Below are 24,853 nucleotides of genomic sequence, written 5' to 3' on the forward strand. Positions count from 1 at the left end.
TTATAATATAGGGAGATAGGATTGGATCTGTTTGTAATATGGGTAAGTTCCTTTTTATGATGTCTGTTATTTTATTATATTCCAAACTGTGGGGAGTGGAGAATACAACTTTCTTTTCTTCCAACTCATCTTTAGATATCCCTTTATTACCTTCCAATAGTTCTATTCTCTCTCTAAGTGCCACTTTGGTCAAAGCTTTATTCAATATTTCCTCCGAATAACTCCTATCCTTCAGTCTGTTGGTTGTTTCCATACTTTCTTTAGGAAGGATCGGGAGATTGATGACGTCGGTCCCTCATCACTGTCACGCTCCACGTCGGACCCGGGAGTAGAAGCTGCTGCGCTCGCGCTCTCCGGCGCCATCTTGGACAGGATGCAGCGGCCGTGTGGGCTTTTCTTTCGGAGGAATGTCTGAAGGTCAGTCTGTTGTTTGGCCGTTCTGGTGGTGCTTGGTGGGTCACCCCCTTTGTTACCCCCGGTTCTGACCATCTCGGCTGCAGTAAAAAAGCTGATGAGCGCGATCCGTGCTTCTTTAGTAGCGGAGCTACAGGCACATGCTGCCACTACACACAGCGGTCAAGCTCCGCCCCTGGGGATCCCTTTTTTGTCCCCTTTTTTTCCGCCCTCACACAGTGACATGTTAGGCCTCCATCTCTGTTCCTGTCCAGGCCCACCCCCACTTCATCCTCCAGGGGGCACTGCACATTATGTCCTGAAACTGAAGAACATCCAGATATTCTTCTGCATCGGAACATGCATTGTAGCGTCCACTGGAGGCCAAAGTGGAGGTGGGCCTGGACAGGAGTGGGGCTGAGGAAGTAAAATATTGGAATAAACTAATAGGTAGCAGCAATTAAAAAAAAAAAATAATAATTAAACCGCAACCCACTGATGGGGGCCCCAAGCAATCGTGTTGGCTATGTTATGGCCAAATCTGCCCCTGCCTGCTTTTCAGGCATATGCTAGGCTTAGTATACAAATGCTATACCAAAAAGGACACCACCCATGGCACAACCAATGGGCACAACCAGGTTATGTCCATTTCATATCAAATCATTGGCCTCAGTGGTCCACCTGGAGCTGCTGACACCACCCACAAGGATGGAAGATGCCTAGGAATGGAGACTGTGCGGGAACTGAACCGAGCCGCCCCACTCACGGCTTCAATTCTCGACAAATGTGCAGTCATATTGTAACCTTGGATGAGCACAGCATGGCATTAAGCTGAATCTAGTGAGTGGATAAGCATTACCATGAATTATATGAGCTCCATCTATGGCAGGGCCAGCCATGAAACAGAACCTTTAGGCGAGTATAAGTCAATATAACAACCTTTTCCCAAATTATCAGTTTTTGATTTGCTTAGAAAGATGACCAAATAACTGTCATAAAAGTCAATATCCTTAAACCAGAAGCCCAACATGTGATCTAAGCAAACAGCTCACTAATACGCACCGGAGAATGCCAAAATGGCTAAATACACAAAGCTCAGGACTGTCCCGGCAAACCTGTTCTAAGAGCAAATACAATCTACATAACAAGTCCGCTCATCTCCTACCCAAAGACTTCCTATAACCCTTCAATACCGACCTAAGAGGGAAAAAACTGGAAAAAAAACTTATCACTGCTCCAAAAGCCGCATAGCACTCCTTCACATCTGCGCCCAAACTTCAGTTTATGCCACATGTATGACACTGGTGTACCCAGGATAACGTACATAATGCCATGTGTGGGTGTAAGCTGATGTTGGGACACAGCCAGGCACAGAAGGGTTTTTGGAGCACAGATTTATTGGTTTGGTTTTTGGACACCATGACACTTTGGCAGAGCTGAAACACCAGTAAAATGGAATCCCCTGACATGTCACCCCATTTTGGAAACTATATCCTTAAAGGTATCTATTCAGGGGTACAGTGAGCATTGTTAATCCCCAAGTGTTGCATTAATTTATTCTCCAGAAATGAATGCGCTGCTGATGGTGAAAGGTGAAAATGACAATTTTTCCAGGAATACGTCAGTTCAGTTTGTATCAGAGATGAAAACTCCAAAAGCTGTTGTGCCCGATGTACCTGTTAACTGTTTTTGAAGTGAGTGTCTCTGCTGACCCTAGCTGGGTATAACAAGTTCCTGAAATGGCATATATATGGAAAAATTTTAATTTTCAGTTTTTAATATTAGCTGTACAGTCATTTTTGGAAATTAAATTAGTGCAATACTCAAGGGTTAAAAAATACTCATTCTGAAACTTGATGAATCCCCTGAAGGATATAGTCTTTAACCCCTTCCCAACATGCGCCATAATAGTACGGCGCATGTCGGGTGTGTCATAGCTGCCGGGTGTCTACTGCTTTAACCGGTGCTAATGTCCCAGGACCGATCGGAGGCATTAACTTCTCCGGCGCCATGGTCCAGGACCGACTTGATGTTGGCATGACAGCCGGGAGCCTTTACAAGGCTCCCAGGCTTGTCTGCAAATTCTCTCTTTTGCAGGTTGGTCTATGCAGCCTGCAAAAGAAAGGATGTTTTTTTGCAAAGCATTGCAATGCATTAGCATTGTAATGCATTGCATTAGTGATCAGACCCCCTGGGGTTCAACACCCCTAGGGGGTCTAATAAATGCAAAAAAAAAATTTAAGTAAAAATATATTAAAAAAAAAAAAAAAAAAAAAAGAATTAAAAATTCAAATCACCCCCCTTTCCCTAGAACACATATAAAAGAAGTTAAAAACTGTGAAACACATACACATTAGGTATCCCCTTGTCCGGAATCGACCGCTCTACAAATCTATAAAAATATTTTTCCTGTTCGGTAAACGCCGTAGCAGGAAAAATAGTCAAAAGTGCCAAAGCGCCGTTTTTTCACTGTTTTGATTCTGATAAAAATTTGAATAAAAAGTGATCAAAGCAATAACATTTCCCGAAAATGGTAGAGCTAAAGAGTACACCCGGCCCCGCAAAAAAAGACGCCCTATACATCCCCGTACACTTACGTATAAAAAAGTTACAGCCGTCGGAATATGGCGACTTTTAGAAAAAAAAAATTTTAACACAGTTTTGGATTTTTTTTAAGGGGTCAAAATGTAAATAAAACCATAGAAATTTGGTGTCCCTGGAACAGTACCGAAACACAGAATACAGGGGACATGTCATTTTGGCTACACAGTGAACGCCGTAAAACCAAAGCCCGTAAGAAAGTCGCAGAAATGCATTTTTTCTTCAAATCCACCCCATTCTGAATTTTTTTCCTACTTCCCAGTACATTATATAGAATAAATAATGGTGGCATCAGGAAGAAAAATTTGTCCCAGCAAAAATTAAGACCTCATATGACTCTGGGAGCGGAGAAATAAAAAAGTTATGGGGCTTAGAAGGAGGGGAGTCAAAAACTGAAACTGAAAATCAAAAAATGCCATCGGCGGGAAAGGGTTAAAGGGGTTATGTAATGGTGACCTATTCTTGGAATACATTACAGCGCCCAATGGCGTTCACTATATGCTCAGCATGACGTAATAGTATGGTGCAGAGCGTTAAGGGGTTAATGCTACATTTGTTCTTCAGAAGACACGTATAGACAGCTTTCTGTGCCCATATCCGCTAATCCCCAGGGTGTTAGCTGCCTCCTCAATGGACAACCCCTTTAAGTAAACCCAAGAGAATCGGTGGCGGGTTGTAATCCAGAGAATCGGTGGCGGGTTGTAATCCAGAGAATCGGTGGCGGGTTGTAATCCATTTGTGTTTACGGTGAACATTTTGTCATCTTAATTTCGTGGTACTTTCATATGGTTTTAAGACGCCGCACCCTTAGTCACATAGGTTGTCAGAGAAATCTGTATTATGTCCAGTAGATGGCGACATTGCTATGAAATAGATGGTTGTCTTGTGTATTAACACGTGTGACCCATAAAATTACCCGTACAAGCGTCATGTCATGGCCAGGGTCTGAGTAATACGGTAGCTGAGTTGGCGTTGTGTCTACTTCAGAACGTTTAGGTGGCCTGAATTCCCAGTAAGCAGAGCCTTGGCTGGATTTTCCGAATTTTGCTATATTTACTTAATAGTGCCCACAATGAGTTTACTGATTTCACACCGCCATACAGTGATACATGATGTGGCCATAGAGTGTCCAAATAATGCACCTACCCCTAACCCCATGATAGTGTCTATACATAGTGCATTTTGCCTCATACCAGGTCTACATAAATGTGCAGATTATTATTACTGTAATAGAGACATTTCACTGTTGAGGGAGGGGGGGGGGGGGTCCTGCAGCTCTACCGGATAGTGGTGGTAGTAGTAGTTTCCCCCAGGGCACTTCCCGTTAGAAAGGGGACCTCTCCTCTCTGAGCTGGTGACTCAACCCCGCCAAGTGGCCTGTGATAGGCCAGGGCTGAACCAATAATCAATAACCAATAATACTGTGTGGGGTCACTGTGGAGTATATTATAGTGTGTGGGGTCACTGTGGAGTATATTATATTGTGTATGGGCCACACTGGAGCATATAATACTGTATGGGGTCACTGTGGAGCATATAATACTGTATGGAGGCCACCGTGGCGCCTATTATTCTGTATGGGGGTCACTGTGGAGCCTATTATACTGTGTGGGGTCACTGTGGAGCCTATTATTCTGTATGGGGTCACTGTGGAGTATATTATACTGTGTGGGGTCACTGTGGAGTATATTATAGTGTGGGGTCACTGTGGAGTATATTATATTGTGTATGGGCCACTCTGGAGCATATAATACTGTGTGGGGTCACGGTGGAGCCTATTATTCTGTATAGGGTCACTGTGGAGCATATTATACTGTGTGGGGTCACTGTGGAGTATATTATACTGTGTGGGGTAACTGTGGAGTATATTATACTGTGTGGGGTCACTGTGGAGTATATTATATTGTATGGGGTCACTGTGGAGCCTATTATTCTGTATGGGGTCACTGTGGAGCATATTATACTGTGTGGTGTCACTGTGGAGTATATTATACTGTGTGGGGCCACTGTGGAGTATATTATATTGTGTGAGGATCACTGTGGAGTATATTATACTGTGTGGGGTCACTGTGGAGTATATTATACTGTGTGAGGACCACTGTGGAGTATATAATACTGTGTGGGGTCACGGTGGAGCCTATTATTCTGTATAGGGTCACTGTGGAGCATATTATACTGTGTGGGGTCACTGTGGAGCCTATTACTCTGTATGGGGTCACTGTGGAGCATATTATACTGTGTGGGGTCACGGTGGAGCCTATTATTCTGTATGGGGGTCACTGTGGAGCATATTATACTGTGTGGGGTCACTGTGGAGCATATTATACTGTGTGGTGTCACTGTGGAGCATATTATACTGTGTGGGGTCACTGTGGAGTATATTATACTGTGTGGGGTAACTGTGGAGTATATTATACTGTGTGGGGTCACTGTGGAGCCTATTATTCTGTATGGGGTCACTGTGGAGCATATTATACTGTGTGGTGTCACTGTGGAGCATATTATACTGTGTGGGGTCACTGTGGAGCATATTATACTGTGTGTGGCCCCTTCACTACTCACGCCATCTGTTTTATATCTATCGTGCTCTATTACTACAGGCTGTAATAACATTGATGACTATAAAACTGATGCTGTGCATTGTGACTAGGGAAGGAGTCACGGTGCTCACAAAAGCGCCATAGTAACTTCAAAGAATTGATCAGCAGAGGCCCCAGGTGTTGGACCCCCACTGACCTTTATATCTTAGGACCCTACAGATCAGCAGTTTCCCACAGCAGGCAGCTCCCAGTATTGCTTATATGCCAGGCCCTGCGCTGCTCACTCACCATATTCTTGATATCTGAAGTTGTGGGTATTACAGCTGTATCCCTTTCAAGTATCTGAGATATGGCTGTAGCATCCGTGACCGTCACTGTCAAGAACTTGCTGTAGGGAGGGGGGGTAGGGGGTAGGGTAGCCCACAAGACTTTTGTTACGCCACTGTTGCCGGCCATACTGGTTTAGCCAGGTAACCCATATGTATATGTGTATGGCGTCCTCCAGATTCTCCAGAAGTAGATAAGGAACAACAACCTGATCCTTTTGTTCTTGATCAGACAAGTCCATACCGATAGAAACTAGCAGAAGTTCAGTCGACATGCTTAACCCCCTCCCAACATCCGCCCTTATAGTCCAGTGCATACCGATTCTTTAACCACTTCAGTACCGCGCCAATTTATGGTCCAGGACCAGACACATTTTCGGTTTATTTTGTATGTGCGGTTTAGAGGGCTGTAACGTTTTTCTCATACATCTCATTCAACTAATTTTTGCATCTTTTTTCGGGGACACCTAGGGCTTTATTTTTATGTTGTTTTTATTTTCGAACGTGTTTTAATCTTTTTTAGATCCGGGAAAATATAAACATAATAGTGGGAAATTGTGTCTGGTTTTCACTTTTTATTTAATAACACAAAGTGCAACTGAAAAACTTTATAAAATAGTTTTTCCTCTCCGTTACGGTAACTTTTATTTTATATGGTGTCGTCGGGGGTGGGGCTATAATCTTTAATAACGTCATTTTATTGGCGTATTATTTTACTTATTATTTTACTTATTTTTTTTAATTATTTTCTTTCTTTCTTTTTTTAATTTTTAATTAATTTTTTTTATATTTTTTTTCAGATGGTGTCCCCATAAGGTCATAAGAGACCTTTGGGGACATCTGATCACTTTTTTTTTTTGTACTGGAGGCTGATTTCTCCTATAACTGGGGCTTGTATATTTAGCCCCAGTTGCAGGAGGAATCTAGCCTCCTGCACGCTGCTATACACGGTATACAGAGCTGATCTGGGTCCTGTAGGACCCAGCAGTTCTTGCAAGACGCTCCTCCCTGGTCAGAGGGCCACCGCATCATGGTGGCGCCCATAGCCGTGTATACAGCGCTCATTGAGCGCTGTATACACAGCGATCGAGAAGGCAGGGATGAGAATAGACCTTCCCTGCCATCTCTCTGGGAGCTCTGGCTGAAGTTACAGCCGGCTCCCAGTATCAGCAGCTGCACGATCTCCGTGCAGCTGCTGTATTCTGATTGGACGTACCGGTACGTAGGCAACCACTTCCCGGACGTTTATAGTCTATGGGCGGTCCGCAAGTGGTTAAAGTAATGTACAGCAGAGACCCAGAGACAATGCCTACAGAGTCCTCTCTGATCTTCAGGCATTGCATGTCAGGATCGACATTCCCCAAAATGGTATAACTAAAAAAAAACACCTAGTCTCACAAAAAAAAAAACATCCTATGCATCCACATATACAGAAATATACAAAAACTTTATGAGTTTCAGAATGCGGCAACTTTAAGAAAAAAAAAAAATTGGCAAAGTTTTTGATTTTTGTTAAGGAGTTAAAATTTAAATAAAACTATAAGAATTTGGTCTTATCTGTCCACAAGACGTATTCCGAGAAGGATTTTGACTTACTTACTTACATTTGAGCTATAAACTGCAGTCTATCTTTCTTATGTCTCTGTGTCAGACATCGATACACCCCCAAACCTGCAGGACATCTTAGATTTCTTTGGAACATGATTGGGGCTGCTCCTCCAGCACCCGGACTATCCTGCGTTACAACATTTCTCTTCTTTCTTTTCTCTCCCGTCCATGTCCAGGGAGATTAGTCACAGGGCTATGGGTTGTAAACGTCTTCATTATGTTGTGCACTGCAGACAAAGGAACATCAAGATCTCTGAAGATGGACCTGTAACCTTCAGATTGTTGATATATTTCCCCAATTTGTGGCAAACCCCCGACCAACTCCCCCATGCATTCCTGCGCACACTATTATGCCCCATAGTGGCCCCTGCACACAGTATTATGTCCCATAGTGGCCCCTGCACACAGTATTATGTCCCATAGTGGCCCCTGCACACAGTATTATGTCCCATAGTGGCCCCTGCACACAGTATTATGTCCCATAGTGGCCCCTACACACAGTATTATGTCCCATAGTGGCCCCTACACACAGTATTATCCCCCATAGTGGCCCCTACACACAGTATTATGCCCCATAGTGGCCCCTGCACACAGTATTATGTCCCATAGTGGCCCCTACACACAGTATTACCCACATAGTGGCCCCTGCACACAGTATTATGTGCCATAGTGGCCCCTGCACACAGTATTATCCCCCATAGTGGCCCCTACACACAGTATTATGCCCCATAGTGGCCCCTGCACACAGTATTATGTCCCATAGTGGCCCCTACACACAGTATTACCCACATAGTGGCCCCTGCACACAGTATTATGTGCCATAGTGGCCCCTGCACACAGTATTATCCCCCATAGTGGTCCCTGCACACAGTATTATGTCCCATAGTGGCCCCTGCACACAGTATTATCCCCCATAGTGGCCCCTGCACACAGTATTATGTCCCATAGTGGCCCCTACACACAGTATTATCCCCCATAGTGGCCCCTGCACACAGTATTATGTCCCATAGTGGCCCCTACACACAGTATTACCCACATAGTGGCCCCTGCACACAGTATTATGTGCCATAGTGGCCCCTGCACACAGTATTATGCCCCATAGTGGCCCCTACACACAGTATTATGTCCCATAGTGGCCCCTGCACACAGTATTATGTCCCATAGTGACCCCTGCACACAGTATTATGTCCCATAGTGGCCCCTACACACAGTATTACCCACATAGTGGCCCCTGCACACAGTATTATCCCCCATAGTGGCCCCTACACACAGTATTATGCCCCATAGTGGCCCCTGCACACAGTATTATGTCCCATAGTGGCCCCTACACACAGTATTACCCACATAGTGGCCCCTGCACACAGTATTATCCCCCATAGTGGCCCCTGCACACAGTATTATGCCCCATAGTGGCCCCTGTACACAGTATTATGTCCCATAGTGGCCCCTGCACACAGTATTATGCCCCATAGTGGCCCCTGCACACAGTATTATGTCCCATAGTGGCCCCTACACACAGTATTACCCACATAGTGGCCCCTGCACACAGTATTATCCCCCATAGTGGCCCCTGCACACAGTATTATCCCCCATAGTGGCCCCTGCACACAGTATTATCCCCCATAGTGACCCCTGTACACAGTATTATGTCCCATAGTGGCCCCTGCACACAGTATTATACCCCATAGTGGCCCCTGCACAGTATTATCCCCCATAGTGGCCCCTGCACACAGTATTATGTCCCATAGTGACCCCTGCACACAGTATTATCCCCATAGTGGCCCCTGCACACAGTATTATGTCCCATAGTGGCCCCTGCACAGTATTATGTCCCACAGTGGCCCCTGCACACAGTATTATGTCCCATAGTGGCCCCTGCACACAGTATTATCCCCCATAGTGGCCCCTGCACACAGTATTATGTCCCATAGTGGCCCCTGCACACAGTATTATGTCCCATAGTGGCCCCTGCACACAGTATTATGCCCCATAGTGGCCCCTGCACACAGTATTATGTCCCATAGTGGCCCCTACACACAGTATTACCCACATAGTGGCCCCTGCACACAGTATTATCCCCCATAGTGGCCCCTGCACACAGTATTATCCCCCATAGTGGCCCCTGCACACAGTATTATCCCCCATAGTGACCCCTGTACACAGTATTATGTCCCATAGTGGCCCCTGCACACAGTATTATACCCCATAGTGGCCCCTGCACAGTATTATCCCCCATAGTGGCCCCTGCACACAGTATTATGTCCCATAGTGACCCCTGCACACAGTATTATCCCCATAGTGGCCCCTGCACACAGTATTATGTCCCATAGTGGCCCCTGCACAGTATTATGTCCCACAGTGGCCCCTGCACACAGTATTATGTCCCATAGTGGCCCCTGCACACAGTATTATCCCCCATAGTGGCCCCTGCACACAGTATTATGTCCCATAGTGGCCCCTGCACACAGTATTATGTCCCATAGTGGCCCCTGCACACAGTATTATGTCCCATAGTGGCCCCTGCACACAGTATTATGCTCCATTGTGGACACCCATTAACAATTATTATACTCTGCGGTCTTTTCATACCCCAGAGTATAATAATCGGAGACTGAGAGGGGGATACAAACACAAATACTGTTACTTACCTATCCCTGCGCTCCCCGCTGTCGACTATCTTCAATGAGGTCAGGGACGTCATGTGACCGGGGGCCTGCGTCGCGATGCATAAGGACGCAGACCCCGGTCATGTGACGTCTGAGACGTCACACAAGTAGGCCCCGAAGCCTTCGCGGAGCGTGGAGAGGTAAGTAACACTGTTTGTGATGTTCGCTTACCTCTCCCAGGCCTCTGATTATTATAGTCGGGGGTCCAAAAAGACCCCCGAGTATAATAATGATACTTGTGGGGCCTGCGGTGTCACTTACCGATCCCGGCCCCTGCCAGGATTGGTAAGTAAGTAGGGCCCGTTACTCCAGCCGGTAACGACCTATTAAAAAAAAAAAAAAACGCAGCGGTAGCGGCTGTCACCGGGCCTAATGTCCGGGCCCTGTGGCAGCTGCCTCCACTGCTTCCCCGGCCATTGGGCACACGGTGCAAAGACTGAGTCAACTCCTCTCCCTTTTATCTGGTCTCAGGTGTGATTTTTAGATTGCCCACACCTGTTACTTGCCACAGGTGAGTTTGAATGAGCATCACATGCTTGAAACAAAGTTATTTACCCACAGTTTGTGGATGCCAACAATTTTGTCCTGCCCATTTTTAGAGTTTTGTGTGAAATTACGTCCAATCTTCCTTTTTTTTCTCTTTTTTTCTGTTGTTCCTGTATACACAAAGCAATTAAACATGTGTGTAACAAGACGTGTAACTGTAATGATTTCCTGGGAGGAAAGCTTTTCTAGAAGAATTTCAAGGGTGCCAATATTTACGGCCATGACTGTACAGAGTTCCCTTCCTCATATGTCACTCCTTCTTGTAATCGTTGACTGATTTCCAGAATATAGTCGATATTGAGAACATTACGATCATTGTCTTTGTGTCAGATCATATTATTGACACGGGATGTAATGTTTTATTTTGGTACATAATAATTTCACCCCCCTGGCACCAGGATGAGCATGGCGGCGCCTTGTACTGTGCAGATTCCTTGATATACTGATAAGTGTTGCTGCCAATGTGCGGTGCGAGGTGAGGAAAGTGATTGCAAACACTGGAGTCATTGGGTGATTGCCAAATCCAGCTGATGTATAAGGAGGAGGAAGATAGAAGGTGTCACTCTACAGGACGGGATGAGGATGAAGCAGGTCACCATCTTATGTGCTGGGCTCGTGAGCCTCCTCCATGTCTGCTGGGCTGATGCCGTCTGCCGTAAGTCTAATAGGATAAAGAACCTGAAGATCATTGGACCGTCTGTGGTGTCATTGCAGGACCATCTAACAGATCTTCTCATCTTTCCGCAGAGGCGACTGATACCCAGAAGTCCAATGTCATCAGCTTGGCGATTAACATGGCGAGAAGTGTGGGACCGTGTGTCACCCCCGACCCCAGCGTCCTCCTGGCCCTGAACTTAGGACAGATCAAAGACGTCTACGCTCAAGACTTGCTGGTGACACAACTGAAGGAAGATGCAGCTCAGAAGATCAACCACAGTGAGTCTAAGGGATCCGTATACGTAAGGGAACGTCTGTGATTTCCCCACAATGTCAGGGAGACGTCTTATAAGGAATTAGACTCACTTTATATATGAAGATATGAACACAGTTACTTAATATAATAATAATAATAATAATAATAATAATAATATATATAATATATAATAATAATAATAATAATAATAATATATATAATAATATATATAATAATAATAATATATATAATAATATTAGTAGTAGAATGTTTACGGATATAACAAAATTAGAACATTCCGTAGAACAGTTCATAAAATATAACGACATTTTTGTATAATTTGCATATCTATAATTATTAGTAAGTGGATCCATTGGGGAAATTATTTATTGTATACGTTCTTATATATATATATATATATATATATATATATATATATATATATTATTATTATTATATTATTATATATTATTAATATATATTATTATTATTATTATTATTATTATTATTATTATTATTATTATTATGTATTGTAAGTTTTCACCCCGTTACATGACATGTGAGACCCCACACCCACATGACGTCAGTTTATTTGGGCCGTGCCTCCTTCCCTCCCATAGGCTGCGGACAATCCAGTTTTGCAGAGTTTTACTGTAATGTCTCAGAAAATGTAGGAGGAACATAAAAGACAAATTCCACGGGCCGTACTCTACAGAATTACGAAAGAGGAGGACATGTGCTGGGATTGCACATAGGCAGGGGATTGTTTCGAAACACATGTAACCCTTTCACTGCTGGCTCGTGTTACTTTTTGTAATAACATCACATAAAATTCATCATTGCCTCTATTGCCGCCTATTGCTGCCCATGGCCATGGCTGTGATATAAGATAAGATAAGATAATCCTTTAATAGACCCACAGTGGGGAAAAGTATAAGACAAGATGTGTATGAAACGTACCGAAAATAAAATTGGAAAAAAATCAGAAAATAAAAAGAGATTACAAAAAGTTACAATAAGTTTAATAAATGAATGTATTCCTTTGAATGGCAAAAATGTTATAAAAACCCAATCAGAATCTTATCAGATAACACGTGAAGTTATGGGTCACCTCGCTGATCTCCCGCCGCTCCTCTTTGTGGTCCCCTCATCTACTTATATTATTTTATCATCTTCTAATAAAACCAACATGGCCGCACATCCCCTTTAAGATCTGATGCCGCTTCTTCTGATATTCTTCTCCCCATCTTTGTAGATGAAACCTTCTCTTCAGGAAAAGTCGCCCTCTACGTCCTCGCCCTGCGCTCCTCGTGTGCTGACCCCACCGTACTTCCCAACTGTAATGGCAACCTAGTTCAGCTTCTCGAGAACAAGACTCAGGAAGAACTGGACAGAGTTGGTGAGTTTTAGGATGTACAACTCATTTCTAAGAAGAATAAGGAGACAAGCTACAGTATATCACAATCACTGTACATGGAGTAGAACAGATAGAAATGGAACCTGTATTTTAGGATTTTTGCCTTCTTCTCCATAATTATTGTAAATGTGGACCTTCCCTCTACTGACATGGAGCTACAGCTTTCATCTCTGCTCCTCTGCTTCGACCTATTAGATATCCATACCTCCCAAACATCCCAATTTCCGCGGGACATTCACGATTCCGGTGACATGTCCCGCGGTCCCAGTTGGAGGGAGGTATGTCCCGATTTCAACTCAGATCTGTGTCCAGAGGACGCAGATCTGCGTTGAACACATATGCGGCTAAAGCAAGGAGCTGAACACAGTGCAGCTCCTTGCTTCACCGCTGCACGCCGGCTACTGGCTTTGTAGACGCGATGTGATGACGTCACACCGCGTCTATAACTGTGCGCCAATGAGAGACAGAGAGGCACGCAGAGAGCGGCCATGGAACGAGGAGAAGGTAAGTGTAATGTGTACACTGAGGTGGAACGTGAAACTGGGGGCAGATGAAGGAGAGGACAGCATGACACTGGGGGCAGAGATGTGAAGACATGAATCTGTGGGCAGAGATGGAGAGACATGAATCTGGGGGCAGAGATCTGGAGACATGAATCTGGGGGCAGAGATGGAGGGGACATGAATCTGGGGGCAGAGATGGAGGGGCATGAATCTGGGGGCAGAGATGGAGGGACATGAATCTGGGGGTAGAGATGGAGGGGCATGAATCTGGGGGCAGAGATGTGGAGACATGAATCTGGGGGCAGAGATGGAGGGGACATGAAACTGGGGGCAGAGATGGAGGGGACATGAATCTGGGGGCAGAGATGGGGGACATGAATCTGGGGGCAGAGATGGAGGGGACATGAATCTGGGGGCAGAGATGGAGGGACATGAATCTGGGGGCAGAGATGGAGGGGGACATGAATCTGGGGACAGAGATGGAGGGACATGAAACTGGGGGCAGAGATGGGGGACATGAATCTGGGGGCAGGGATGGGGGACATGAATCTGGGGGCAAAGATGGAGGGGACATGAAACTGGGGGCAGAGATGGAGGGGGGACATAAAACTGGGGGCAGATGAAGGGTGTATATGAAACTGGGGGAGAGATAGAGGGGGACATATAATTTACGGGTGTCTGTAGGAGGATTATACTGTGTGGGAGCACATGAAAAATGAGAATGGGCGGGGTCAACACAAAAGTGGGTGGGGCTAAATTTGCAGCGGCACACTACGAGCGCCGCACATTTTGTCCCTCTTTTGGTTCTTCAAAAGTTGGGAGGTATGGATATCTCTCTTTCCTGTTCCCCTCTCACAGCATTAGCCTTTCATGCAGCTTCATCCCCCTTTCCCCCACCTCTTCTCATGTATTTAGGTCTGTAGACCTGATTCATGACTGAGTAGGTTTCTAGATGTTTACAGAGACTCCATTTACCTCTTAAAGTATCTTCTACCCTTGTGCCACTTAGAAAAATAACAAGCCCAGGAAAGCTTTAACCTCAGAAATTGGTCCCTGTGATGGAAATCATCTCTGACATTATTACAGACAGCCATGGTTCTCCTCTGACTACCTGGTACCAAGTCGGCCTCGACGTGCTAGCTCTGTGCGTGATGTCCCAACCTTCCGCTATTACGGTCGCAGATGCTGTTGCGAAAGTGATTCCTACAAACCCATCTGGACACACGTTTTCTGTAGGTGAGTCCTTGACTTAATATTACACATATTTTAAGATGTCTCAATTAATTGGGCAATGGCGTAAGTACCAGAGTAGCAGCAGTAGCGGTTGCCACATGACCCGGGACATTAGGGAGTCCACCATTGGCCTTGACAAATGTTTGGCTTGGGACCAAGCCATTCCTAGTTATGCCACTGTGCTTGGGTCAATGGATTTGTAAAAAATTTGTTGAGAAGAAACAGGAATGACTATGTATTTTTATGGTAATTCTTCATCTTGGATTACATATCCAGTGGTGCCAGTGGTTCAGAAGGAGCAAAAAAGTGGACAAACAATATCGTGAAGTATAAATTTATGATCACAATGGATCGATGTCCACTGACTGCCAAACTTTACTGAGATTGGTGTGAATACCTTCAACCTTGTATAAAGGTAACCCACATGGTCCTATTGGGCCTTCAGAGAAATGGTCCAGGACTCCCTAGTGAGAAATTGCCCAAGAGTCATGAAAACGATGCGGAAACCACCAAAGTCATCTTTAATGGCGCCTGCTCCCTTCTATGTATGCCATTTCTATTTGTAGATACGGCGGCGGTGGCAGTGATGGGATTTACTTGTGTGCTTGAAATGGAAGGTGTGCCCCAAAATACGCATGCCATTGTGAAGCACACCCTTGGAGAACTGCTGAACATGATCTTGGATGCTCAGGATAATGGGTTAATTGGTAATATCTATAGCACTGGACTGGCTGGACAGGTAAGGGGTTGTTCAGAAACTTTTGTTCTATGGCTTATCCTTAGGAGAGGTTGTGGGGGGCCAACAGTTGAGCTGCATAGTTGGCATGGAGAACAAGTGGGTCACCTGTGAGGAGCCCCCTACACCTGTATGGTGTAAGGATGGAACTGAACCCCTACAATCAGAAGGGGGTGCCAGATAAAGCCAACACCCTGCAATTAATAATGGAATATCTTAATCCTTCTAGGCCCTAACAGCTACAAAGTCTTTCTATCCTACACAACGCTGGGACTGTCCTAAAACCTTAACTAAGATGGTGGATCTGATACCACAAAAGAAATTCTCCCTGCCAATCGCCGCCGCTCAGCTTCTACCGTTCTTGTGGGGTAAAAGTTATGTCTCCGTGAAAGACATCTCATGCCCCAGCAATGGAGGTGAGTGAATTTCTTACAGTAAAGGTCCCCATATACAGTAAAGCAAAACCAATGGTATCTACTGGTGGGTTTGGTCGGTTTGGCAGAGGTTGCCTCCAGCCTCCCTCCCTTACATACTGACCTATTGCTATTTTTGACATCAAATAGTTGATGATCTCCTTACAAGGAAGGGGGAGGACATATCGGGTGGCCTATTTCTGACAAATCTCAGTGCAGAGGAGAAGGATTTATGATACATGAGCTTCCAGATATCAGAGGAGATGACTGACGTACAAGCCTAATGGTGAGGGGGCTCTCCTGGTATAGCTATGGGCCCGGTCACAACTGCTGTGATCCCTATAGCTATGGCCCAGCTCCACCAGGGGTTCCAGAGACAGAAATTGGGACAACGGTGGTGCCGAGCTTTATCTCTTGGCATTATAGGCTTGCCACCATGGTAATATGGCCATGACTTTCAGCTTCACCAGTCTGGAGTGAGTACTGACAACTTATGTGTTAAGGTTGTAAAAAGTTCGTAGAAGTATTACCAAGCCAAGATTACATAAGAGGAAACTGCGGTGAATATATCTGAGCCAATAGGTCTTTTGTAGTACACACAACCAAGTAGAGGACTACACAATGTCCACACTGAATGGCCTCCAGTTACCTTATTTACTGAATGAGAAAAACTTGATAAGATATAATAGGACACAGTGTGGAGGACATTCACACCTCTACTGGCACCTGGTACCTCACAACCTTCATTCTTCATGACTGACCTCATCATCCCTCTCGTTCCATTTACATCAAGGGTAGTTTTGGGGAAGGGCAATGCAAAATCAGAGGCTCGTTCAAGATCACTAAACATGAAGGGACTGTGGCTGTCCTCAATCTTCTTGGAGACATCTGTCTACGAACATGATAACACCTGATCAGTGGAGGCAAATGAACCAGCCGCGAAATCCGCCTGAAGAAAGGGCACGTCACTTCTTTTTTCGACAACATGTGGAAATGAACCCAGCCTAATGTGTGATTTGTAAAATACGTAAGGTCTTCTACCAGGACCGGCTCCAGGTTTTTGTGGGCCCCTTTAGGAGCAACCCATGCGCAAAACGGTGTTTCTTTTTGCCAAGGCAGACCTATTGGAGTGGAGTGTAATACAAACATAAATGTGGCATCCAAGTGGTTCTACCATGTTCCCAGTGTAGCGCCGCACCTCTAATGAGGCGACGTGAGGTGGCCGCTTCGGGCGACGGTTCGGGGGGGGGGGGGGGGGGCGGCAGCCCGGGCGATTTTTTTTTTTCCCTCAGAACCAGCGCAAGGAGAGCTGCCGCTAGTTCAGACATCTACGTATCAGCATAGGCGGCGTCATCACGCCACCTACGCTGATACACAGACGTCTTGTGAGAGAAGAGAATGCGGCAGCGGGAGCAGCAGTGCGCGGTCGGTCAGTAAGTATAATAACTCTTTTTTTGTTACTTCTAGCACAGGCTTTGGGCCTGTATGGTACTGCGAGCACAGGCTTTGGGCCTCTATGGTAATATCCCAGACCACGTGACGTCTGACACATTACCATATAGGCCCGAAGCCTGCTAGGAGTAACATCCGATCCCAGAGAGGTGAGTAACAGTGTTTATTATGTTCCCTCACCTCCCCTGGGGCTCCGATTATTATACTCAGGGTCTGAAAAGACCCCCAAGTATAATAATAGTTTATGGTTGTGCAACCGTGGGGCATAATAGAGCTTGAAGGGTCCACTGTGGCCCCTGTAACTTCTATTAAGCCCCACAGTCTGTTGTGCCACTGTGGGGCATAATACATACCTCCCAACCGTCCCGATTTCTGCGGGACATTCACGATTCCGGTGACGTGTCCCACGGTCCCGGTTGGAGGGAGGTATGTCCCGATTTCGACGCAGATCTGAGTTCAACACATACGCGGCTGAAGCAAGGAGCTGACACAGGTCAGCTCCTTGCTTCGCCGCTGAACACCGCCTACTGGCTTGTAGACGCGATGTGATGACATCACATCGCATCTACAACTGTGCGCCCGTGAGAGAGAGAGGCGCGCAGAGAGCAGCGAGGGAGCGGAGCAGAAGGTAAGTGTAATATGGAGGTGGAACGTGAAACTAGGGGCAGATGACGGAGAGGATGGCATGACACTGGGGGCAGAGATGTAGGGACATGAATCTGGGGGCAGAGATGGAGGGACATGAATCTGGGGGCAGAGATGGAGAGGACATGAATCTGGGGGCAGAGATGGGGGGCATGAATCTGGGGGCAGATGAAGGAGAGGACGGCATGACACTGGAGGCAGAGATGTGGGGACATGAATCTGGGGGCAGAGATGCAGGGGACATGAATCTGGGGGCAGAGATGGAGAGGACATGAATCTGGGGGCAGAGATGGGGGGACATGAATCTGGGGGCAGAGATGGGGGGACATGAATCTGGGGCAGAGATGGAGGGACATGAATCTGGGGGCAGAGATGGAGAGGACATGAATCTGGGGGCAGAGGTGTGGGGACATGAATCTGGGGGCAGAGATGGAGAGGACATGAATCTGGGGGCAGAGATGGGGGACATGAATCTGGGGGCAGAGATGGGGGGACATGAATCTGGGGGCAGAGATGGAGAGGACATGAATCTGGGGGCAGAGATGTGGAGACATGAATCTGGGGGCAGAGATGGAGAGGACATGAATCTGGGGGCAGAGATGTGGAGACATGAATCTGGGGGCAGAGATGGAGAGGACATGAATCTGGGGGCAGAGATGTGGAGACATGAATCTGGGGGCAGAGATGGAGAGGACATGAATCTGGGGGCAGAGGTGTGGGGACATGAATCTGGGGGCAGAGATGTGGGGACATGAATATGGGGGCAGAGATGGAGGGGACATGAAACTGGGGCAGAGATGGAGGGGACATGGATCTGGGAGCAGAGATGGAGAGGACATGAATTTGGGGCAGAGATGGAGGGGGGACATGAAACTGGGGGCAGATGAAGGGTGTATATGAAGCTGGGGGAGAGGTAGAGGGGGGACATATAATTTACGGGTGACTGTAGGAGGATTATACTGTGTGCGGGCACATGAAAAATTAATGAGAATGGGCGGAGTCACACAAAAATGGGTGGGCTAAATTTGCAGCAGCGCGCTATGCGCGCTGCACACTTTGTCCCTCTTTCAGTTCTTCAAAAGTTGGGAGGTATGCATAATATAGGCTGCAGGGGCTGCTGTGATATATATATATATATATATATATATATATATATATATATATATATATATATATATAGGGGTTGAATGTGTGGAGAAGTGAGGAGTCAGAGATGTCTGTGTTTCAAACTTTACAGAGTCAAGTCACAGCTGGCGGAAGTGTTCATGGCGGTCCAAAGGGAAGAGGCAGGAAACGTGCGAAGACGTCTCCTGTGAGTATTACTGCACAAAATATCACATTGCATTGTATTTCTGGTAATGTTGTAATTTATTGTAATGGTACTGCTAGCACCCCCAATCCCCCCGCTGTCTGAGGCGGACGATCAAAAGATGAAACCCCCCCCCCCCAACTCAATATGGGGGGGGGGGTCTTTTGATCGTCCACCTCAGGCAGCAGAGAGACTGGGTTCACCACTGTCCTGGCGCTTGGGGGGTGTCGATATGTATAATCTGTAGCCTGGGGTTTGGCCAGTGACCCCAGACTGCCTGGTAGATCCTTATAGGGGACCTCAGAAAGTCACCCTATGTGTCTGTATAGTCTGACCTCCTCTATAGCAGGGGACTGCAATACACCCCCTCCTCTCACTGTCCTCACTGTCCACCAATGAGAGGGGGTGAAGGAAGCCCAGGAGGCGGAGCTTATCTGCCTGGACCCTGCACATGTCATCTGCACCCTGCAAAGAAGAGGAGGAGAGCAAAGTGAAAGTGAAAGAGACAAACCAACAGGTAAGTGTGGGGTATCTAATCCTAGTAATGTCCGGCATTGGGGGTTATTAATTCAGTTTTAGTAACTCCATGTCCCTCATAGTAATAGCAATTAACCCCTTCATGTCCCTCACATTAACCCTTGTGGGCTTCACATAAGTGTTACTAATATGTGAGACATATGGAGGTGCTAATATAAGACCTCAGTGATGAAGACACCTAATTATTACCTCCATATGTCTCACAAATCAGTAACCTTTATGTAAAGCACACAGGGGTTAATGTGCGGGACATGATGGGGTTAACTGCTATTACTATGAGGCCTATGGAGTTACTAAGCTGTAATGCACATGGCTATACTATTTATCCACAACTGTGTATCTACTTGTATGGAATGGACTGTATTACACTCCACGCCAGCAGGTCCGCCTCTGCAAAAAGGGGCCCACTGAGTCTCTGTCGCCCAGGGGCCCGCAAAAGCCTGGAGCCGGCCCTGGTAGAAGGCAGCCAGCAATATGGGAAAGGGTTAAAGGGAACTGGTGTCCAATTGACCGGACTGACATCTTGTATATATAAGTTGGCTCAGACCTCCAAGGAAATACGCTAGCTCACCACCTTCTCTGCCTGGCCTTCTGTGTGCCAGATGGGCCCTGGAGGACTCAGGTGGACATCTCAAGGGATCTGTACCAAGATGGTAAGGACTATAGTCCATCTGTTCTTGACCTCCATTTTCTTTGTGTTTTGTCTTGGAAAGTATCAATGATTTCAGTGGAATTCACCATCGTCAATGACTTGGGCAGAGATGACTTTAAGTACTCCATCATTGTGACCGTGGAGGAAGAATCCAATGTTCTCCAGGTTATGGAAAAGGCAGCCGAGCTCAACCCGAAACACTTCAGGTGAGATGTAGCAGAGCTGGAGAATGGAGCAGATGTCTTCACATCCCTATTATAAGACGTGTGTATAAGGAGCCATAGCTTGGCGTTCCTTCATCCCATTGATAGCTGGTCCAAACAATCCCCAAGACTACTTTTTTCCAGGAAAATGACGGAAACCAGACAAACCCCGTTATAGCGAGTAGAATCCGTCAGGCGCCATTATCTATTGTTTAATGGATGGGTCGCTGACATTATTTTTGGTTTTCTGTTCCTTTGATGGAGCAGAAGATGAGGACACAAGTGCAATGTGAGCCAGGAAAGTGACCAGTGGCTTTACACCTTTAAAATGGGGCTGAAACACGTTCCAAGCCGTGTGAAAGATAGGATCAAAGACCCATGCTGCAGATAACATTGGCGCCATTTACGTAGGCTGTATCACTTATGTAACCTGGTCCAAGTCCAAAAAGCGCGGCCTGATGTTTGCTGGACACAAATAAAAAGTAATTTTCCATACAGAAAAGTCTTCTAGAGAATATTTAGCACCTAGAAATGGACTACTAATATAACTGCAGTACCAGGCACAACCCATAGACTAGAGTGGCGCTGTTTCTGGACAAAATTAGACTCTTGAATTTACAGCCCCTTTAAATCTTATGATCAGAGGCACAACAAGGGGTTCAACACTGGAAAGAGACCAAAATAAATCCGAGTGGGCCCCCTACACGATATACCAATATACCCCCTCCATACAGTGAGCACATAGTAGTGGATACTCAGGGCTCTAATGAGGACTCCATACAGTATATTGGACCCTGTACAATGACCCCCATACAGGATAATGTCCCCATATAGTGTCCCCCATACACGATAATGTCTCCCATGCAGTCATCCCTATAGAGTGGCCCCCATAGTGCTTAGTACTTACCTGCCCTCTCCCCAGCAGCGCTGTTCTCCTGTTTCAGGTACGAGGAGGGGACAGGTAAGTACTCTAAGGGTGCATGCACACTACGTAACGCCGGGCGTGTATGAGAGCCGTACACGCCGGCATTACAGCAGACTGACGAACACTTCCCATTCACTTCAATGGGAGCGCTCGTAAACGCCGCTGTTACGAGCGCTCCCATTGAAGTGAATGGGAAGTGTTCGGCAGTCTGCTGTAATGCCGGCGTGTACGGCTCTCATACACGCCCGGCGTTACGTAGTGTGCATGCACCCTAATACCATAGGCCTAAGGTGGCCTGCAGCTTACAAGTCAGATCTACCATAAACAGAACCAGGGTTAGAGCTCTATCCCCATCTCCAGCCCCACCACATAGTATATTAGTTCCCACTGGCCCCTACACACAGTATAATGGTCCACAGGGGCCCAAAAGATGGTATAATGGTTCCCAGAGCCCCTACAATCAGTATAATGGTTCCAAGTGGGATATATATATATATATATATATATATATATATATATATATATATATCCTATTAATATTATAAATGTGAAAGTTTGTGGGTTTGCATGTTCGGATGTTTGTTCCTCAATCACGGAAAACCCGCTCCACCGATTTGGCTGAAATTTTCCACAAACATAGATAATACACCCGATTGCGCATTAGGCTACTTTTCGTCACAATAGCACACATACGTTTGTGCCAGGACCCCCACAAAACCCAAGCTCACACCACCATCTTTGCAATCTCACACACTTTGGACCATAGCAAGCCACAAAATTCCTATTGCCCTCTACAGCCTCGCCCCTAACCCCACACAATCACATATACATAGACTTTACCACTTTGCCTCTCACCTTACCGATACTCCAGGAGGCGCTCTTTAACGCTCCGGAGCAGCCATGTTTGTCGACCCCCACCGCTCTGACAATCCGCGACACCGCCCACCCATGTCAATACCCCTAGGCGGTCTAATAAATGCAAAAAAAAAAGTTTAAAAAAAAGTAAAAAACATATAAAAACAAATAAAAAGGATTAAAAATTCAAATCACCCCCCTTTCCCTAGAACACATATAAAAGTAGTTAAAAACTGTGAAAAACATACACATTAGGTATCCCCTTGTCCGGAATCGACCGCTCTACAAATCTATAAAAATATTTTGCCTGTTCGGTAAACGCCGTAGCGGGAAAAATGGTCAAAAGTGCCAAACCGCCATTTTTTCCCTGTTTTGATTCTGATAAAAATGTGAATAAAAAGTGATCAAAGCAATAACATTTCCCAAAAATGGTAGAACTACAAAGTACACCTGGTCCCGCAAAAAAAGACACCCTATACATCCCCGTACACGCACGTATAAAAAAGTTACGGCTGTCGGAATATGGCGACTTTTCAAAACATAATTTTTTAACACAGTTTTGGATTTTTTTTAAGGGGTCAAAATGTAAATAAAACCATATAAATTTGGTCTCCCCGGAATCGTAACGAAGCACAGAATACAGGGGACATGTCATTTTGGTTGCACAGTGAACGCCGTAAAACCAAAGCCCGTAAGAAAGTCGCAGAAATGCATTTTTTCTTCAAATCCACCCCATTCAGAATTTTTTCCCTGCTTCCCAGTACATTATATAGAATAAATAATGGCGGCATCATGAAGAAAAATTTGTCCCAGGAAAAATTAAGACCTCATATGACTCTGGGAGCGGAGAAATAAAAAAGTTATGGCGTTTAGAAGGAGGGGAGTCAAAAACGAAAATCAAAAAATGCCATCAGCGGGAAAGGGTTAACTTCAGATACTTCTGTCCCAGAGTCACTATGTAAAGTTTCTCACAACACCGAATATATATCAGCTCAAATACAAAGTAACTGCAACACAAAAGTCTCACGGATTCTCTGAATTACAGCAAAAACAAGATACAAAGTTACATTTCATATCCCAGACCTTATACACAGTACGAAAACCTTACCCACGCCTGTATATACCCACTGCTACAATCACCGCAGACAAAGTCGCGGGTACCAGCTAGTATATATATATATATATATATATATATATATATATATAGGTATTCATACTTGTGCCATATAAATAATTAAGACATATACCAATTCTTGTTCCCCAAGCTGTTCTTTTCTTGCAGATATCACTGGCAGATGAATGAATGGTAGAGCAGGAAGCTTACGGCTTCCCCCTTCACCACAGTGTATAATGGAGAAATCATTGTCTCTAAAGTTATTTACCGCCTCTTGAAAACTAATAGTATTCCCTTCTCCAGTTTTCAGACGGAGTCGTCTTCTTGGGGAGCTTTTGTAACAGCCATTAACAATCTTAAAGGAAGCACAAATGACAAGACGTACTGGCAGTTCTTTAGTGGTGCGACCCCATTAAGCGTGGGTGAGTAAAGGAGAAATGTCTTTATAGGTCGTAGTGGTTTCACCGTCTGTCTGTCTGTCTGTGCGTCCATCACTCGGTCTGTCTGTATATCTATCCATTCATACATTGGTCTGTCTGTATATCTCCTATCTAGCTATCTATCTACATAGAAGAAAATTCAGACAGCACCTCCCAATATGATTGGGATGCTCCCCCTGGCATCCACTGTCTTACGTATACTCCAAAACACACTGAACAAGATCAAGCCGACAATAATCACTGCAAACCCCTCCTGACAATCAATGTCAAACCACCACAAATCAATGAACCCACAATACAAATACAGGCAAAGACACAGACAGTATATACACAGAACATGTATTGTAGGGAGGCAGTAATGGCCGCTCACTGGAGGGATAGTGACACGACACGGATGTATGAAGCACTGTCTTAACCTTTACTTTTGCAACAACAAACATACAAACACTACAGACAGACGGAGTGCGAAACACATGAACCAACACTAGCAATAATGGAAACAATGGAACAAAGCAATGCAAACAAATGGCAAGACAATAGCAGCATCGAACTTCAATTCAACAGAAATCACTTCGCCAATCTCTGGGGTCAGCCTAACTTCACACACGTTATTAGTCAGTCAAGTATTAAGTCAGAATAGAAGAGAGAGAACAAAGGAAGGAAACATGCAAAGCAGAATATGGCAATGCCTTGTAACGCCTCAGGTGAGGCTGGCAGGATAAGAGTAATCCTCCGGCAAGCAGTGAGTGCACCGTGGGGCATAGCCCGCACCACCTAGGATACTTGTGTGCACACCCTGCAGACAGAACACCACTCTCCCCCAACC

General features: G+C 45.6%; 1 protein-coding gene across 1 annotated transcript in view; it reads left to right on the plus strand.

Moving 5' to 3' along the window:
- The first annotated feature begins 11,237 nt into the window (after positions 1–11,237).
- The window catches only part of CBLIF (cobalamin binding intrinsic factor), an 18,231-nt gene continuing 4,615 nt past the window's right edge, over positions 11,238–24,853 (plus strand). The window contains exons 1-8 of the mRNA XM_075258029.1: positions 11,238–11,335; positions 11,428–11,616; positions 12,849–12,992; positions 14,600–14,749; positions 15,313–15,485; positions 15,712–15,898; positions 20,552–20,696; positions 23,891–24,009. Coding sequence (XP_075114130.1) covers positions 11,257–11,335; positions 11,428–11,616; positions 12,849–12,992; positions 14,600–14,749; positions 15,313–15,485; positions 15,712–15,898; positions 20,552–20,696; positions 23,891–24,009 — 1,186 coding nt within the window. The 5' untranslated portion in view covers positions 11,238–11,256. The remainder of the gene's footprint in view (positions 11,336–11,427; positions 11,617–12,848; positions 12,993–14,599; positions 14,750–15,312; positions 15,486–15,711; positions 15,899–20,551; positions 20,697–23,890; positions 24,010–24,853) is intronic.

Source organism: Leptodactylus fuscus, chromosome 10, assembly GCF_031893055.1.
Source record: "Leptodactylus fuscus isolate aLepFus1 chromosome 10, aLepFus1.hap2, whole genome shotgun sequence".
NCBI lineage: Eukaryota > Metazoa > Chordata > Amphibia > Anura > Leptodactylidae > Leptodactylus > Leptodactylus fuscus.